The 19,926-nt window shown below is 43.5% G+C and overlaps 2 protein-coding genes across 2 annotated transcripts in view; one reads left to right on the plus strand and one right to left on the minus strand.

Annotated features, from left to right (window-relative positions):
- Window positions 1-8,621: 8,621 nt before the first annotated feature.
- Zfp605l1 (zinc finger protein 605 like 1) lies at window positions 8,622-9,387 on the minus strand. Its single transcript, NM_001108428.1, has 2 exons — window positions 9,096-9,387; window positions 8,622-8,963 (listed from the first exon to the last, which is right to left on the minus strand). The coding sequence occupies exons 1-2, from the start codon at window positions 9,234-9,236 to the stop codon at window positions 8,745-8,747; spliced, it is 360 nt and encodes a 119-aa protein (NP_001101898.1). The 5' UTR covers window positions 9,237-9,387; the 3' UTR covers window positions 8,622-8,744.
- A 6,161-nt stretch (window positions 9,388-15,548) lies between these two features.
- Pcdhga1 (protocadherin gamma subfamily A, 1) overlaps window positions 15,549-19,926 on the plus strand; it is a 180,457-nt gene continuing 176,079 nt past the window's right edge. Inside the window, exon 1 of the mRNA NM_001037140.1 lies at window positions 15,549-17,969. Coding sequence (NP_001032217.1) covers window positions 15,549-17,969 — 2,421 coding nt within the window. The remainder of the gene's footprint in view (window positions 17,970-19,926) is intronic.

Raw genomic sequence — 19,926 nt, forward strand, 5'->3', positions numbered from 1 at the left:
ATGTTGGAAAAAAAAGGTTCCTCCCATTGCCCTAGAGGTCAACAAGATTGCAACACGGAGTCACAGACCTGTTTACAGCTGAAGACAACCCAGACCAATGGGAGGTAACTCAGCCTCAGGATTCTCCTCCGTCTCCCCCTGGGGCCCCTACCCAAGCCCCAGGGACACCACAAGGACTAGACAATGACAACCCTGACCCGCTCTAAAATATAATGGTCCAGTCCTTTCCAGTCACCAAAACATCCAGGCCTGTGTTAACTGAGTCATAAAGATGAGCCCTGTTTCTAACTGTTTTCATGAGATTAGATAAACTTCAGGAAGTCCCATGATTGGGCCTTCTAGTTACCAGAGAAAGGGAGAAATGAGAAGCCAAACCTACTCCATCATGGGACTGACCTCCATCTTAAAGAAAAGAAAAACTGAGAACTTGACCTACAGCAGAACCCAAGCTGCACCTCTTGTGTTTATAAAAGGATAAAGAGAGTGGGAATATGTTCTATGGAGGTGTGGTGAAGTATGGGGAAAGGGCCCATGCTGAAACATCCCTTCCCCCTGAGGGACCAGCCACATGACAGTATAGTATAGAATAGAGTTTATGCAGGGGATGGGGAGGGGAGTTCAGACAGTAGTAGGGCAAAGAACGAGAGAGAGAATGAGAGAGAGAGAGAGAGAGAGAGAGAGAGAGAGGAAGAGGGGGAGAGAGGGAGAGAGAGAGAGAGAGAGAGAGAGAGGGAGAGGGGGAGGGAGAGGGAGAGAGGGAGAGGGAGAGGGAGAGGGAGAGAGAGAGAGAGAGAGAGAGAGAGAAATAGAAATAGAAAAGTAGAGGCTGGCCATGAACACATGGAGAGAAGCGGGGAGGGGAATGGGGAGAAAGGGACAAAGGAGGAACAGAGTGAGAGCAAGAGAAAAAAGAGGGAGCAAGAGAGTGAGGAGCGGGTAAGCAGCCCCTTTTATAGTGTCAGGCATACATGGTTATTGCCAGGTAACTGGGGCGGAGCATATATGGCTGTTGCCGGGTAACTGTGGGGGTGGAGCTTAGAATGCTAACATTCCCCCATTTTGGAAAGTTAGAAAGGTGATGGTGGAGCAGGAATAGGGTCATTGTGATCTCTGACTACTCTGTGTTTGTTTTGGGGCAACGTGTCTCTAGAGAACCTAGAAAAGTGGGTCTGGGATGTTTATCCAGTCTTAGGAGAGTTGGATGTTTCCCTGTTGTCCAGGGTCTGTAGAACCATCTGAGGATAGGTCAGAAGGAACAGGTCCAACAGAAGCATCTGTGTCTGTGAGAGAAGATTGGAATATCCGGAGGTCGCTTCTCTGGAGCTGTCCTGGATTGTTGTAAGCGCCTAGACTTGACAAAATGCTGAAACACACATATATATTTATTATAGGTAGAGAATAGGATTAGTGCGCTTGGGAGAAAGAAAAATTTCTTCTTAGATGTACATTTGAAACCCAGAGGAATCCCACCCTCTGGAATAAGTGGGAACTTTAGGCAGATGTACTTATCTGGATGAGGGGTAGGTCTGAGTGAGTTTACAAAAGAGATAACAACATGAGTCAACGACATAAACATTCTTTAAGATGAGCTTTTTGTGGAGCAGAAGGAACAAGAATTTGTGATTACAGTTGGATCATATAGTGGAGTTTAGTAAGAAGAGGAAGTATGAAGCATTTAATCAATGAAAACTGAGTTTAGATGAGGAAGTAACCGATTACATCTGTGAAAGCTTACATCTGAACTAATTGCTAGAAACTGAGGTCAGAGGTCAGTTTTCTAGCTGTCAAGCTACAGTTACCTTAGCTGTCAATGTAATCAGAAATCTGGGGGAGAATAAGCTATAATCTAGTAGTCATATATTATTTTAAAAATGGCAGAGCCTACTAGTCAACAGTTCCCCATGGTCTCTGTGGTCTCCGTGGTCTTCTCAACTTGGGCAGAGTCAGTCTAGCTTTGAAGTCAGAAGACAGAGCATTTTCATGTGACATTAGAAATGGCTTACCTTGATTTAGATAAGTCTTTTGACTCTGAGGGCATTGTTTTGTCTACTGTGTTTCTCAGTGGCTTATCATATCACAATCCAGGCAGCCTCTTGGAGCTGTATTCATGTCTTCTGAGACTTTGTGGAGCAAATTGTTAAAGGCTTTTGGGCGATTCTGTCTGTCATAAACTTAAACATATTAGTAATTACCAGACTTCTGACAAGATTCAGGGCTACATTGATTGGTTACATCTAAATAGAGCACACCATATGTACATCGTAGAAAGTCAAGCTATAAGACTGAGTAATGTACTGAAACTCTTTAATAAAGGTGGAGGGGTTAAAGGTATAGGAACCCAGTCTGCTTTCTATCTGAGAAAGTTCATTCAGCAAGAAAGGAACATGTACTCTGACGAGGCCAGCTACTTCCCTTAAGGGAAAAACCGGTGCTGGGTCAGGTGTCCCTGGTGGTAAAGGACTTGGGGGTTTGGCTGTAGCCTTGGAGCAGGTGACCGGAGGGGTACCCAAAGGTAGGTGCCAATGCAGGGCGATTGGAGTGTCCTGCAGCTGGCACAAGAGGAGGGGGAGGGATCAAGCAAGGAGGCTCTGGGGTAGCCTGGTGAGAAGGAGAAACTGAGGCAGCAGCTTGGTTTTCAGAGGCATGGAAACAGGTCTGCAGTGGGAAGGAGGCAGTTCGTTAGCTGGATCGAGGTTTGTACTGTCATCTGGTGCATGCCTCATAGCTAAGAAAAGTTGAGTTCAAAGACAATGAGTTACCCATGGAGGGAGGTATTGAATTATTCGTACCAGTGTCCTGAGAATAATCTCAACACCAAATTTCTGCCAGACTAGATATCTGAAATCATCACTCAGTCCCTCTAGAGGCCATGTACAGTGAGTCCTGGACTGACCAGAAAGTGTCTCTACCCAGGCCTGAGAGTTTCTTTAAATGTCTGCAAGTGTCCGGAAGAGGGAGAGAATCGAGAGTCGCTTTTGAGAGAATACTCGCCCAGGGGTCAAAGTCTTATATTGTATGTCAGGAAGCCCCTTTATCCCTTAAAGACTGGCCAGGCCCTACTTGGGAAATTGGGGATCTTGCTTACCAACTGGGATTGGCAGGGGCTCCCTGAATTACTCCTAGTTCAGGGAAAAGTACCACCAATGTGCAAACTCCTGACCAGCCGTCAGGTAGGTAATGATATACCTGAGTGCCATAAAGAACTGGTGTGGTTTTGACGGCAGAGCATTGTGGCAGAGATGAGGTATCAATCAATGGCTGTGGTTCTGTTGCAGCCTAGGGAGCCTAGCGTTCCTACAGAATGTGTCCCAGATGTCTTAAAACAGTTTGCCACATCAAAAAGAGGGGCAGAGAAAGCAGTTTCCAGAACCTATTTGGAAAGACTATTTGTTTAGCAACAGAGGGGTTCTGGACCTCCCAGACTCGGGGTCTACCTGAGAAGCTGGTAAAGGAAGCAACATGTTAGTGTTAGTGATAGTAGGTTGACTGGCTAGAAGAAGGAACAGAGGAACTGCTGGAGAGCTTGAGTTTAGGTGAATGGGTGGAACAAAGGAAATAGAGGCTCCCAACTTAGCTAGAAGATCCCTTCCCAATAAGGGGACCGGGCATGTTGGCCCTACCAAAAAGGAATGGGTGAGAGGTATATCCCTAAAAATGCAACTAAGTGTTGGGATCTGGTGAGGAAGGTAAAGTTGTCCTCCTACCCCAACAATAGGAAAATGGGAGAGAGAAGTGGGTCCCCAAAACTGAGTGAGTGGCCCCAGTAAGAAGGGCTGCCCACATACCATAATGGCTACCCAGGGCTCCCTGCTGGTGATGGTGGTGGTCGGGTCAAGGAAACTCAGGCCTCTTTAGTCATCCATAGCCTAGGAGATTGGCTGGAGGGTCAGCTGGGAGTGATGTCCCTCTATCCTGTGCAACCCAAGGGCAATCGTCGGCCCAGTTGTCCCTCCTGATGGCACCTAGGACATGGCCCCTTTGGCTTGCAGAAGTTGGGGCAAACCTTCATCCAATGACCTCATAGATCACATTTGTAGCAGGAGCCTGGTGGTCTCTGAGCCTTAGAAGACCAGGAGTCCGGAGCAATGGCTGTGCTGGGCAGACAGCCTTTGCCAGCATATGGTATTTTTGTCTGCCTTCTCATCTTTTCTTATGGTACACCTCGAAGGCCAGCGCCAAAACTTCTGCCTGTGGAGTTAGGTGCTCCCTTTCTATCTTTTTAAGTTTGTCTTTTATGTTAGGGGTAGCTCTGGGAAAAGAAATAGGTCATCAGAAGTTGCTTACCTTCTGGGTTTTCAAGGTCAAGATTAGTGTGTTGTAATAAAGCCTTTGTGAGGCGTTCTAAAAATTGAGATGGGTTTTCCTGGATGACCTCATGGAGTTTACTGGTTTTAGGGCTGCCCTGTAAAGATGAATCTATCTCTGACTAAAATACCACCTGTGGAATTATAATTCCACTGAGGATCTTGGTCAGGCCTCAGATCCAACTGGATATGTTCCATCTGTTCGATGGATCTCGTCTGCATGTGTTCTCACCTGCTCCCAACTCAGGGACAAGGCGGCAAAGACAGACCCTTGGGTGAGAGAATAGGGGCTGGTGCTCCTATTCCAGAAAGCAGTTTACCCAGGCCTGGCCTGGCATTTTCAGCAGTGAGAAACTGTCTCAAAAGGAGAGAGGAAAATCTCACCCAAGGGAAAAGTCCTAGAACGAGGGTGAGTGAAACACTCCATCCTCAAGGCCAGTACAGGGACAGCTCCAAGCTCAAGGACCCTCCCCTGGGACCATGGGGACATTTACTCTGATCAGTGGGGGAAGAGGGCTTACCAGTTCTCTGAGTTTGGGCTAGTGAGCTTGGATCTACATGTGATAGCAATGAGGCGATGGGGGGAGGGGGGGCCCAAACCTGTGGAGTTTCTAAATCCAAGTCACAGCACATATGATGTGTTCATAAAAAAAAAAAAAAAAAAAAAAAAGAGGGGTTGGGGATTTGGCTCAGTGGTAGAGCGCTTGCCTAGGAAGCACAAGGTCCTGGGTTCGGTCCCCAGCCCGGAAAAAAAAAAAAAAAGAAAAAAAAAAAAGAGAGAGGACATGTCCCAGGTCTCGGCACTAATGTTGGGTTTATAAAGGATAAAGAGAGGATATGTCCCAGGTTTCGGCACCAATGTTGGGTTTATAAAAGGATAAAGAGAGGAGGAATTAAGTTCTGTGGAGGTGTGGTGAGGTATGGGAAAGGGGGAGCCTCAGCAGGCCCATACTAAGACACCTCTTCCCCCTGAGGGACCAGCCACACGATGGTAAAGTACAGAATAGAGTTTATTCAAAGCATGGGGAGGGGAGTTAAGAGGGTAGTAGGGCAAGAAAGAGCGTAGAGAAGGAGAGGAGTAGAGGCCGGCCATGAGCACGTGGAAAAAAGGGGGGAGGGGAATGGGAACAAAGGGGGAAGAGAGTAAGAGCAAGATGGCAAGAGAGCAAGAGAGTGAGGAGGGGGCAAACCCCTTTTATAGTGTCAGACATACCTGGCTGTTGCCAGGTAACTGTGGGGGTGGAGCTTAGATAGAAAGCTAACAGCACCCACATACATACCAGGACCCCACAGCTTGTCCTTGACAGAGTTATTCCCTAGCTATTTCCTAGCAACGGTTAATCAAGATTAGTCTGATTGTTTCAGATGTACTTTTAGACCGTTGTGATTATATACACCCTTGCTTCAGAGCACCCACCTGTCAGCTTATAGTCGTTCTATGAGGTACTTGTCAGACTGTACACCCAGTCCCTCACGCCTCACTTGCTCCTATTTTCCAGTAAGAATTTGTCCTGCTGAGGGTTCAAGGCTGCTCTACCTTCCCTTCCCTTCCCATCCTGCTGTGTCAGGGTTGGGTTGGAGGAGAGCCCAAGCCTGAGCCTGTGATAAAGAGACCCTAATGCTACTACATTGGAATGGCTCCTTGGTGGTCTTTTGGGGTTCATGAATACTTCCTAGAACAACAGTGGGTGGTTCATGCCTTTAACCCAGCTCTCAAGGGTCAGGGGCAATTGGCTCTTTGTGAGTTCGAGGCCAGCCTGGTCTACAGAGTGATGAGTTCCAGGACAGTCAGTGCTACACAGAAAAACCCTGTCTCAAAAAGGGGTGCAGGGGACTAAAATCTAACACAGCATATTTGGATCTTTTTAAGTAAACTGACACATTTTATCTTGAGAGGAAATTAAAATGGCCTGTGGAGGCCATCCTTATTCAAAGCACCACACCAATATAACCTAGACACTTTTTAATGAAAATGTTTCTTTTACCTCCTAATTATACTTATACCTGTAGATTCTGACCTCTGGACAGTGCTTTACTTAACCACAGAAACTGCCAGACCATGCTTGTACATAAAGATAATCCACATACTACTTTTCATCCCATTCCCTGTGAGATTGATAATGCCCAGATATTCTTGTCACAAAAGATAACTTGAAATAAGTTCATGAAATTCTCAGGGTCCACAATCTGGAAGTATTTATTTTACACTTCCAGGGATAACTGGCTCATCTAAAGTTTTCCTAAAGCATCTGTCTCCCTCAGTCCTGAAATGTATTGCCTCCTTTTGAGTTTCCCATGTTTTCTAAATGCTGTACTTTAGAGGGAAACGATATTTAGTGGGGGAGAGGGCTGTCAGATTGAATTGTAGGATGTGCATAGGGTAATCTAACAACGGTCGTCTTGACACCAGAGAATCTAAACTTGCCAGTAAGAGTGAAGACAATAAGGCAGAAATTTCCCTTCTTCCACTTATCCATGCTGCCGTCAGAAGGTGCTGCCCATACCTAGAGGCTTCCCGCCTCAAATAATCTAATCAAAAAAAAAAAAATCTAACACAGAAGTTCCTAACAGCTTGGGTTTTATTGGATTCCAGATGCAATCATGTTGACAAGATTAGCCATCACACTTAATAACTTGTTAGTTTGTTTAGTTAGTTGTATTTGTTGTGGTTCTTGGGATTGAACTCAGGGAAAAGTCTGCCTTTGGATTTCAGGTAACTAACATGGTCACATATCTATCCTTGGGGCAACAATACTCTACTTGGAAATACAATAAACTTGTGTTTCTAAAAGTGGTTGGAAGAAGGTGGCCTTCATTTAATGTCCAGACATTTTGGTTGTCACAATTGCGAAAACAGAATGCACTGATGTATAGTGGGAGGAGGCTGTAGATAAAGTTAAACGTGGACAGAACAGCTCCCTCCCCACACACCCACAAAACAGAGAATTATCCATCTCAAAATAATACCAAGATTGAGACACTGTCTGGGGTTACAATTTTAAGCCTATAACCCTAACAAAGAATTATTTTAAAAAATTAATTCCCCGTTGTTTAGATTTATCAGAACCTATACAGTTGTGAATGAGTTCATCTTCTCTTTGGGTATGTAATGGGGCCTTAGACCTTAGCAAACTGACTCCATGATGGGAATACCATTTATGCTGCACATTTTTGTACATAGGCACCACCACCTGCCAAAAGTGAAAAAACGACCTAATCCATTAAACTCATAGTTCTTGAAATGCCTCTAAATGTACTAACCTTGGTTTTTGGCTTATGTACTTCTGGCTAATTGTTCTTGTTAACTTAAGTATATCAACCTAGGACATTTTGTGCTCAAAAGCTCACCCTGAGAAAGGCTCACCATTACACTGGGATTCTGAATGCCCAATGTAGTAGTGTAGTGCCAGGGAAATGTTAGCGATGCCAAAAACCAGACAGGAGCCGAGCTGATGCAACTCACAGCAGAGTCTTTAATTTATTTGAGCTAGTGCAGACTCCCCCAATGCACCACTGTCACACAGGATGGTTTTGGTGGTGGGGGAGAGCCACACATCAATCCGGTCAAGGCGTTATATAGTAAGCAGCAGCCAGGGAATAAGTGAGCAAGCATCTAATTGGACAGCTACTTTGGCCTTTAACATAATTGGCTGGTTAACACTTAGGTCAAGTTCTCTAAAATAAAGTCTGAACTTAGCCTCTCGGTAGCTGGCTAATAAGAATTTCTATTGTCTCAAATCCATGTCCAGGCAATCTTCTCTAGTGGATACCCCACAACAAGGTATATAGATGGTGACCATCTAAACTATGTATTTTAGTAAATGGATATGAGTAGCTAATAATATCCCTAAAAGAGGAGATTATTTGGGGAATTTTTAAAAGTGTGCATATTGGATGAGTTAGGATAGACATCAAAGGTAAAATTTTAAATTACTGCAATTATAGGATTTTTAATTTTGATAAGTGTTTTTCAGTGTTTCATGGTGAAATTATGTTTGAATCTACAATAAGAATTTATTATTTTGTGTATGTTTGCCAGTACATGAAGACCCTCACCTGCCCACGCACATACTTGTGGAAGCCAGAGAAAGTTGTACCCTTTCCTTTCACTCTCGGTGTTACGCCTGAGTCTGTATCTGTCACTGAACCTGGAGCTGGACTGGCAGGCTGCAAACCCCAGCGATCTTCTGTCTCTACCTCAACAATTCTGGGACTACAGAAGCCATTGTGGCCACCAGCTTTTTACATGGCTGCTAGGTAGTTAGACGAAGGTCCTCATGCTTCCCCCTGCAAGCAGTTTAACCCCCTGAGCCATCTCAACTCTAGGAATTATTGCTTTTAGGATATATCTTTTTACAATGGATAATTTCTCTAGTAAAGAGAACTCTTTGTTAATGCTTTATGTCACTCTGGCTGGCTTGGAACTCTGTGTAGACCTGGCTAATTTCGAACTTGTGCTGGGTCTCCTGCCTTCTGGGCGCTGGGATTACAGATGTGTCCCACCAAGAGTGGCAAGTACACCCCCACATTTTTTCCAAAGAGAAAATATTTCATTATTATATCATCTTGAAAAATGAGTGCCAAAGGCAGGGTATGATACAGCTGCGTGCACGTTGCTTGTCTAGGAAAGCGCAAAGTCCTGGTTTTGATACTCGGCACCTGGAAGAAAAAAGTGTATCAAGTTTCTTAAGTCGAACAGTAATAGATTAGATTACTTCGCTTAAATTTAGTGAAAAGATAGTTTTACTGATATTTTACCAAAAAAAAAAAAATACAATGTATACTCTTTACCTTAAAGTAGTTGAGATTTTTTTCTGGCAGAATTTCAGAAGCAACTTGGCGATAGATTCCACGCTGGACCTCTGGGTGCCGCTGTCGTTCAGTCCGTGGCCATTCTGACCCAGTGATCCCCGCGGGCTTTCGTAAACACATCCCTAAAATGCTCGGTCCTGCGCTCAGTTTGAATCTCTTAGCGCCTTTTCTCCTGCTTTGCTGGCCATCATCTCCATCATGTTTAAAGACTCTGAGCGAGGAAAGCTGGGAGTAGCTGCAGGAAGTAAATTCGCGTCTCAACGGCTGCGTAGATAGGAAGTCACCCACGGGGCAGGCGCACTGAGCACAGGAAGCGCCGCCTCCCTTCTGCAGTCTTTGTTCTGCTCCTACAACTGCGTACCTACTGCTCAGCGCGATTTGAAGAGAAGGCTGAGTTGTTAAATGAGGGGAATCTGAGAGTGAGTGCTGAGAACTGCTCCACCTAGCCACGACTGCAGAGACCAACTTGAGAATGACTGGATCAATACAGCAGTTCCACCAAAGAAATTATGTAAGCCACTAGAATTTGAAAATTAACTCTACCGAAAACCATATAGGTAGAATCGGCCTGGATTTAAATGACAGCGGCTTGTGCCACAGACTGTTTTGGAAATTCCGGAGGGCATCTTAATATCAGCATTTAAAAATTCGGATGCTGAGAAAAACTCTACAATTTTCAGAAACCATCTCCTAGGACTCCAGAAGTGAATGGAAGTGCATTACAGCAGTAAATATTGGAAACTGCTACTGAGGAAACCCTAGACCAGAGGAGCACGACTGCCACTCCACAGTGATGGACATGGGGGCAGAACAGCTCTGGACAAAAAAAAAAAAAAAAAAAAAAAAAGCCTTAGAGCCTTGGATTTTGAGCCATGTCTGTGCAGCTGACCCATCCTGCAGAAGAGCTGATCCTCCACGTGACCAAGTTCCAGGTGATCCTCATTGACATCCTTAAGGCAGAGTCCTGTAAAATCTATGCAATCTCACAACTCATGCAGAATAGGATCTACCGTTCCCAGATTGCAGCAATGCTTGATTTTGATTAAAAAAAGAACCTCGAGGATAAAGATTGGAGGCGGCAGTCTAAGGACCGGTTTTCAAAGTCCCAGTTGAAATGGAGGTCAAGAACTACAGTGCAGCACAGGTCACTGTCAACTGGGTGTCCACAGGTAAGAACTGCTATTACATAAGCAGACCAACTGAGAACTTTGCTTAAATGGACAGGTGAAAATTGTTGCAGGAGGAGTGATCCCACGGACAGTTCACCTCCAAAAATTACTATATAATTGTCACCTACTGAGAGATGGAATCCTGAATGGGAGCAGACTCTAAAGTACAGTCTTGCCATCAGTGCCTTCACAGGGATGAGCCATCTCTTTTCTGCAGACCAAGCATTTTCATCAGTGAAAATAGTCTGTGTGCAGAGAGTGATGGCGCATGCCTTGTAACCTCAGCATCCGGAGCCTGAGCAAGAAGATCCAGAGTTTAAGGCCAGCCTCAACTACAAAGTGAAATGCTAACAAAACAAAACAACAACAACAAAAGCAATCAAAGTGCTGCTTTTCAGTCAGGCCATTGTTTTCCTTTTTCCCTTTCTGTGGTGCTGAGGTTTAATCTCGAGGCCTTTTTTCTGCTAGACAGGTGTTCCGTGATGAGCCACGTCCTGAGCCTTTACTTTTCCTTGAGACAGGAATTTCTGTGTAGCATAGGCTGGCCTCAAATTTATAATTCATCTGCTTCCTGAATGCTGGATTACAGATGTGTACAGTACCATTGTGTCTTGTCCCAAGGGATTAGGAATAATTCACCCAAGCCTCCATTGAATACTTCAGTATTTCTGACCAGTGCTTGGGATCTCTCATAATTCCCTTTTCTTCTTAACCAAGTGACTTTGCGTCAAGAGAGTGCTACTGTCCTATGTCTACAAGGCCAGATTGCAGTCGTCTTCCTGGAGAAAGCTTTAAGCTGATTCTCAGCATGAGAATCAGGGTCTGGCTGGCTCAATGCCATCCAGAGCCTCTCTATGATGGTGGGTGGCTGACACAAAATACAGGGAGTATGCTTTGCCGACACCTTCAACTAGGTAAGGCCCTGCAGTGCACACTGTGGAGCCTGTCTACCTGGTGACCAAAGTGTACGCCAACTTGAAGCACGAGAGCTAACTGTCCTATCATATATTCCAGACCAGCTAATGTGGTTCTTCAACCTAGGGACTCATACAGCTAAGTATGTGTGACACTGCTCCCTGTCTCAGTCAGAACCTACCAGGACCTATGTGGTAGACAGTCAGGGGTTGCTGCTAGACTTCAGTGTACTGAGCATATAGCACTGCCAGGTAGATGGAGGTTTAGTTTTGAAAGCCTTGCCTTAGTTTCTGTACTCTTCCTCTTCAAAAGTATTCTGGCAACCATCTTGGGTCTATTACTCTATCTCCAACACTAAGAACATCTGTCAACCTGGTCTCTGAAGCATGGTTTTGGAATTGCTCCCAACTTAAGACTCACCTTTTAGTAGAATCAATGCATGGCTTCACCTTTCAGATTAATTCTAGAAACATCTTTCAGTTGGACATTGCCTGCAGTGCCAACAATGAAGCCTTAGATGTGGTGTTGGAGTCAAATACATACATGTGAGTTTGATTATTTTCACTTAATACGTTTATAGGTTGTCCCTGCTTGTCTTTTGTTGGTCGGGTGGGAAGCTCTACCAGATTACTGATTGCTTTTAAATGTGCTCTTTAGTTCACAGTTCCTTTTGGAAGAACTTTGCATGCATTAATATGCACTAACATATTCTGAAAACTTTTTTTTATTAAAGAGCTTCCTTACAATGAAGGATGTTTATTGCATTGTTAAGTTACTACCCTTGAGGTCCATATACTTGTCTTTGAGATGCTGAGAAACTGAATTTAGTTATATAAGAGCAGAAATTCTCCTTCCGAGAACTATTCTCTCCTTCCTTTGCTCATTTCCTGAAACTTTCATGGCTATTGTATCTAGTTGGCTGCCAGTATCCAGTATCCTCAATTGTTTCTGAAATCCAAATCCCATATTTTCTTGTCAGATAAAAGTTACTGTAACTCGAGACACAGTAGTTTTTAACCTTCATCAAGGAATAAATTAAAACATTTGAAAAGATTTAGTTTTAAATATAACAATGGAAGATCAGCAAAAGCTATGGGACTTATAATTTTTTTTCAGAGCTGGGGACCGAACCCAGGGCCTTGCACTTGCCTAAGGCAAGCGCTTTACCACTGAGCTAAATCCCCAACCCCGGGACTTATAATTTAAACAAAGGCAATTATCTTTTCTTTATGAAAGAAAACCAAGAGGTAAATTTGTTTTAAGTTATGATTACACAAGAAAATTCATATTCCATTTAGTCATTTATTAATGTAAGAGTTCAACTTTTTCCTATTTTTCATTTTCTTTCTCCTCCTCCTTCTTTTCTTTTAATCTGAAACAGTCTTATGTAGCCAAGTTGACCTCAAACCCATTGTGTAAGCCAAGAATGACTTCGGCCTTCCTGTCCTCCTGACTCTGACTTCTGCTAGGATTACAGGATTACAGACGTGCACACCACCTTTGGATATCTGCTGTGCTGTGGATTGCACCCAGGGCCTTGTTCATGTTCAGCTGTGATGTGTAGATCGCTGAGCTACATCTCCCACCCGGGCTCAGCCTTTGTGAAGTAAAATACATAAAGAACCATACATTTAGCATATATTTACAAGAAAATATTTCTCTCTGATGAAAAGATCTCTGGTATATTTATATATCCAAATAATTTAGACTAATGTTTCACAAAACTGTCATTATTGTAATCTCAAAGTCATAATTTCTGTACAGTGTACAGAAAATGTGTAAGTGAACATTAGGCACTGCTAATTTACTTTTTGAATATAGTAAATTACAACAAAGCACACAAAGCTATTGTAAGTGTTCTGACCTTGGAGTGCACTTCTTACCTTAGTGCAAGTATCTCAGAATTCAGCAGAGCATCATGGAATGTTGGATCACTGTGTTAGAGTGAGTAAGGACCCTCAGCATATGACAAAATGTCAGGGAATGCATGCATGTATGGAAATGTGTAATTTATAAAGTGTATACTAGTTTTTTCATATGTAAATGATTTACGTTGTATTTATCATAGCTAGAACAGAAGCATTGACATCCCAGGAATACCCTTTCCTTTGGGCTGCACCCGTGACTGTGAGAAGTAGTGGTTCCCGGTATCCTCTCAGCTGCTGCTGTGGTCAAACTAAAGATTCCAAATGCATAGTGATAACAGCTCTTTAAGTTGACCTTCCTTGGACCTTCACACCTCTCTTCTAATTGTTTTGGAATCTATTCAAAATCCTTTTCTTCTTACTCTTTCAGCTCTTTTATTTCACTTTAAGATTGCTGTATTTAAGTTGCTTTGTTATCAACCACCATTCTCCCATTTTGGGTTTTTTGAACAAAGTAATCAGCAACTTTCCGTATCTGCCAACATTTCCCTCAGTGGACAAACATATCTTTCATTGCATGTTATAATCACTTAGTGGTTCAGAATATGTGAAAGTTGGCAAAAGTTTGCTGTTCCTGCAGCTGATCTGCAAGCTGAGACAACACTCGGGATAAAACAGGCCAGTTCCCAGAGTGACCTACCCCCACGGCGTTTTTAGCAGAAGGAACACTATTAGCTGGAAGTTCTTTTCTGGAACTGGCATGAGCTTGGGATGGTACTCCTCCAGATTCTCAAAGTATTCCTGCTTTTCTTCAAACTGTAAGATTCAATTCATTCAGCTGGGTATGATGGTGCACACCTTTGATTCCAGCACTTGGGAAGCAGAGGCAGGTGGATCTCTAAGCTCGAGGCCAGCCTGGTCTACAAAGTGAGTTCTAGGATGGTCAGGGCTACACAGAGAAACCCTGTCTCAATGAACAAAAAAACTCTGATTCAATTCATTCATCTCGATTATTTGTTGACTAAGTCTTCAGCCTTCTTCACCATTCTAAATATCCCAGCTCCACACTGAGCTCTGAATTGCCCAAAATCTCCCTTCGGCCAGGATCCTGTAGTAAAGCAGGATGCCTTGCTGTTCTTAGAAGGCACTTCTCAGGAGCTACACTCCATTTTCTGCAAATATATCTTCTTTGCCTACTTTGACCTTCATCATACCGCTACCATTCTCTCCTCATACTGAAAGGACCAGAAGTTGAGCTTCATAGCTGCTCCACCATCAAGCCTGAAACCAGCCAGGGTGCGCTCACCATTGTAGCTGTGCCCCTCCATTTCCCTAACAGTGACTAGAAGGATCCTCATCATCCTACTCAGAAGAAACTGCTGCTTCAGAAAGCCATCTTCTCCTGGAGACTATGATGCATGATTGTAGAATATCCATCATCCCTGTAGCTCCCTGAAAATAAAGGTGTGGCTGGTTTCGTCCTTGAAGAATAATACCACAACTTCTCTGTCTTAAGTTTGAAGCCTACATTGTGTATTCACAGGATCTTTTTAATGAAATTGCAAGACCCCAATTTTATTCTATTTGAAATATATTACCTTTGGGGGAATTTTAAATCTTTCTTAACATAGCGCCTTCAGAAAAGAAGGGAAATACAGATATGGTTTAACATTGTCTTCAAAATACAACGTTTCTAAAAATATTCAAAGTGCAATGGAAAGAAAATGGAATGGATACTATCCTGGAATCTGGAAGTTGATCACACACACACACACACACACACACACACACACACACACACACACACACATACACACATACACCACACCCCTAATATTTTTTCATACTCAAAACTGCTATTTGTGGCTTGAGAAATTATCAGATGATCAAGCTATACAACAAAAATGAGAGGCTGATTTTCTTCTCTTTGTAGTTAAAGAATTCTTGCTATTATTTCTTGAATAGCAAGCAGGGAAAGCAGATAATTTGGACTACAAGGTTCTCCCGCACAGTGCGGTACAACAATGTATCTATAAAGAAATAAACATCGTTTCTTCTTTACATATAATACATACATATGTCCATATGTGCATGCATACGGATATATATACATGCATACATACATGCATACTATTGTTTAAAAAAATTACTATTTACCTGACAATAAACCAGGACTTAAGATAACTGATTACATTTTCAAGGAGTGCAGTAACTTGTTAGGATTCTGGGCGTCGCTGTTCACCAACCTGGGGTATACATGCACCACTAGACACGCCCAATTTGAAAAGAAAAAAAAAGGGAAACCGTGTGACTCTGAGACTCCGTCATCTCAAATTGAAAATGTCTGCCTGAGACTCCCAGCCTATTCCTGCACAGCTCTTTGCTGTAGTTATCTAAAATATTAAGGTAAAGAAGACCCTGGAAAAGCAGGGAAACAATACCTTTGATAACAGATTGAGAAAAAAGCAGGAAGCCAGAGACCAATGGCGATTCCAGAGAAGCTAACCGGTTGGAGCCTGCTGATGCTGCTGTGCCTTTCTCTGGAGCTACTGTTGGAAGCTGGGGCTGGAAACATCCGATACTCCGTGCCAGAAGAAACCGACAAAGGCTCCTTCGTGGGCAGCATCGCCAAGGACCTGGGACTGGAAACCCGGGAGCTGGCGGAGCGCAGGATCCGCATCGTCTCCAGAGGTAGGTCGCAGCTTTTCTCCCTGAACCCGCGAAGCGGCAGCTTGGTCACCGCGGGCAGGATAGACCGGGAAGAGCTGTGCGCTCAGAGCGTGCCGTGTGTCGTGAGCTTTAACATCCTTATGGAGGATAAAGTAAAGCTTGTCCCTATCGAAGTAGAGATAATTGATATCAATGACAACACTCCCCAATTCCAGTTAGAAGAGCTAGAATTAAAAATGAGTGAAATAACGACCCCAGGTACCAGGATCCCTTTGCCTCTCGGGCAAGACCTGGATGTGGGTATAAATTCACTTCAGAGCTACCAGCTAAGCGCCAACCCTCACTTCTTCCTGGATGTGCAACAGGGACCTGATGGACCACAACAGCCGGAGATGGTACTGCAGAGACCTCTAGACAGAGAAAAAGATGCTGTTCATTACCTGATCCTCACTGCCTCTGATGGGGGCAACCCAATACATTCAGGGACTTTGCAAATTCATGTTCAGGTGGTAGATGTGAACGACAACCCACCAGCATTTACTCAGGCAGAGTATCACGTGAGAGTCCCTGAGAACGTTCCATTAGGCACTCGGCTTCTCAAGGTGAATGCCTCTGACCCGGATGAGGGAGCTAATGGCAGAGTAACCTACTCCTTTCACAATGTAGACCACAGCGTGGTCCGGAAATTTCAGTTGGATTCTTACACAGGAGAACTATCGAATAAAGAACCACTAGACTTTGAAGAATACAAAGTTTATCCAATGGAAATTCAAGCTCAGGATGGTGCTGGACTCATGGCCAGAGCGAAGGTGCTGGTCACTGTTTTGGATGTTAATGATAATGCCCCAGAAATTGGAGTCACGTCTGTAACTACCACAATACCAGAAAACTTTCCTCCTGGGACCATAGTTGCTCTCATCAGTGTGCATGATCAAGACGCTGATGACAATGGTCACACCACTTGTTCCATTCCTGGCAACCTACCCTTTAAACTGGAAAAGTTAGTGGACAATTATTACCGCTTAGTAACAGAAAGAACACTGGACAGAGAACATAGCTCTAGGTACAACATCACAATAACAGCAACAGATCAGGGAACTCCACCCCTATCTACCCAGGCTCACATCTCACTGCTAGTGACAGATATCAATGACAACCCTCCAGTTTTCGAACAGGACTCCTATTCTGTCTACATCCCTGAAAACAACCCCAGAGGGGCTTCCATCTTCTCAGTAAAGGCCCAGGATGCTGACCACAATGAGAATGCTCTAGTGACTTACGCCCTGGTGGAAGACACTATTCAGGGAGTACCTTTGTCTTCTTATTTCTCCATCAACTCTGACACTGGAGTTGTCTATGCACTGCAATCCTTTGACTATGAGCAGTTTCGAGATTTGCAGCTAAGAGTGATGGCCCGTGATAGTGGGAACCCACAACTCAGCAGCAATGTATCTCTGAGTCTATTCATGATAGATCAGAATGACAACGCCCCAGAGATCCTGTACCCTGTCCTCCCCACTGATGGCTCCACTGGTGTGGAGCTAGCACCTCGATCTGCCGAGCCCGGTTACCTGGTGACCAAGGTAGTAGCAGTAGACAAAGACTCAGGACAGAACTCCTGGCTGTCCTACCGTCTGCTCAAAGCCAGCGAGCCAGGGCTCTTCTCGGTGGGGCTGCACACAGGTGAGGTACGCACAGCTCGGGCCCTGCTGGACAGAGATGCTCTCAAACAGAGCCTGGTGGTGGCTGTGCAGGACCACGGCCAGCCTCCTCTGTCCACCACAGTCACATTTACTATAGCAGTGGCTGACAACATCCCTGACCTCCTGGCTGACCTGGGCAGCATTGGGACCCCTGCTGACCCCCAGGATTCAGATCTCACACTCTACCTGGTGGTGGCAGTGGCCGTAGTCTCCTGCATCTTCCTAGCCTTTGTAATAGTGCTCTTGGTGCTCAAGCTGCGACATTGGCACTCCTCACGCTTGCTCCAGACTGCAGCAAATGGACTGACTGACCTGCCCACCTCCAACTTTGTAGGTGTTGATGGGGTACATGCATTTCTACAGACCTATTCCCATGAGATCTCACTCACTGCTGACTCTCGTAAGAGCCACTTGATCTTCCCGCAACCCAACTACGCAGACACACTCATCAGCCAAGAGAGCTGTGAGAAAAAAGAATTTCTGTCAGCACCACAGTCTCTGCTTGAAGATAAAGAGGAAATATTTTCTCAGGTAAATTTGTAATAACCTTATAAGATATATCAGTGAAAACAATTCATGGCTGCACATACTTTCTTTTGCTGTTTTCTGTAAATAGTATATTCCATTATACCCCAGTAGTGGTTATGAGTTTTTTATTGTTTCATGCCACTGGAGATTAAACCTAAGGGCTTATATGCATGCTAAGTGAGTTTTACTATTTTCAGATAAGGTCTTGATAAGATGCCTGGTCTGGCTTTGAACTTACTTTGTATCCTAGCAGGATTTTAAATTTGTAATCCTTATGCCTCAGACTACTGGAGGGCTGGAATTTCAGGCATGTACACCTATCCTACACAGATGGCCTATCCTTTTAGATTTCTTTTAGCATTCTGGGGCTGCAGAACATGCCCAAATCCCAGTCTCAAAAAAAGGGTGGCGAGTAGAAACTCCTTCTTTTGGAAGGAGCCTTTAGCCATACTCTTGAGTGGTGAGGATGAGGAGTGTTGTGTGAAAGCCTGTTTCCTTTGGGAAAGAGAACTGCATTAGAAACAAATTTGTCTCCTATTTCTCACTTATGTCTGGGTAAATCATTTCATTATTCTGCGTTAACTATCCACTTATTCAGAAGCAGTAGTGGTAAAACCCATCAAAAGTCACAATTTTACTCGTGTGAATATAAAATGATAATAATCTATAAAAGTTGTGATGTTATTGCTAAACTTAGTTCTATAATCACTTATTAAGAGGTATTCTGTGTGTGCTTGAAAATCTATCTCCTTAAGTGACTCATGAAATGGAGGGTAGTGGGCAGATGCAGTGAGCAGTAGCCCTGTTCACTGTGAACTGTGTTATCCAGATCAACACTGCCTCACCACCTTTGAAGGGTCATTAAATAAATAACTCCAGAACCAATAGAAGTTAGTCAGGGTGACATATGCCTATAATGCCAGTATTTAAGAAGCTGAGTGAGGTGAGAGGATAAGGAGTTTGGGGTCATCCTTAGCTACATATCCAATTTTAAGCTATTATGGGCTACATGAGACCCTTTGGCAGGCGGGGGCAGCACTCAGGAGAGAAAAAAGATAAGGAAGCAGAGTAGGTGAGAACTTTTTAAAAACAATCTTCTACTAAAAAAAAATTGCATAAGCCTAGAGTTCAAAATACAATTTCTTAATAAAATTTATGGTTATCACAAGTGAGAGATTTTCTGTCAGGGGCTGTCATACTTTTTAAGAAATCTTTCTCTTCTCTGGTGACTTTCAACAGAATTTTATTCTTGCTGTATGTCTTCTGGATTTTTTATTTTCTTCTTTGATACAAAATTATACTCTCAACTAATAAATTAATTCAGGTCTGCGTTTTCTTAGTTCTTATAATTAAACACAAATTAATGAATTGGTTGGTTTTAAAAATCCGTATTCTGTTGATAGGATAGATTCTGAAATTTATACTGAAATATTGAAACTAAAGATTCATGTGCACACACGCAAAAAAGAAAACCGTTGTATTAGAACATTATTACAACAGTCATATTTAAGGCGACAAACACTAGTTGTAAGTTTGAGGAACTTGTTGGTTATCATTATAAAAAGAAAGTGTTGTCGAGCAGGCAGAAAACAATGAGCTCGCACCATCAAAAAAAAAAAACGCAGCATTGAAAATAACCCCAGATTTTAACATAATCCCCCAAGAAAGCCTAGATCCAGCAGGAAGGCTCCAGAGCTCTCTCAACTGCTGGTGGCTCCAGGTTCAGAGGATCTGATGTCCTCCTCGGGCCTCCATGGGCATTCCCACACACACGTAATAGTCTATAAAATATTAATAAAAGAAATATAAATGTACAGAACTAATTAAAACAACCCATGTATCTACTGAGATCCCTATCAAAATTCAGGTAATATGTTTGGGGCAGAAATGAAAAAGCCCATTGTAACATTCATTTGACATCTCAAGGGACCCCTCTGAACAAACAAAACAATCTTGAGGA

This window comes from Rattus norvegicus, chromosome 18 (genome assembly GCF_036323735.1).
Source record: "Rattus norvegicus strain BN/NHsdMcwi chromosome 18, GRCr8, whole genome shotgun sequence".
NCBI lineage: Eukaryota > Metazoa > Chordata > Mammalia > Rodentia > Muridae > Rattus > Rattus norvegicus.

Bases quoted from the DNA above. Each gene is read 5' to 3' on its own strand.
- Zfp605l1 (NM_001108428.1), bottom strand. From the start codon at position 9,236: ATGTGTTTACGAAAGCCCGCGGGGATCACTGGGTCAGAATGGCCACGG. The intron at 8,964-9,095 runs GTAAAGAGTATA...TTTTTCTTCCAG, and splicing joins AAAATCTCAACTACTTTAAG to GTGCCGAGTATCAAAACCAG.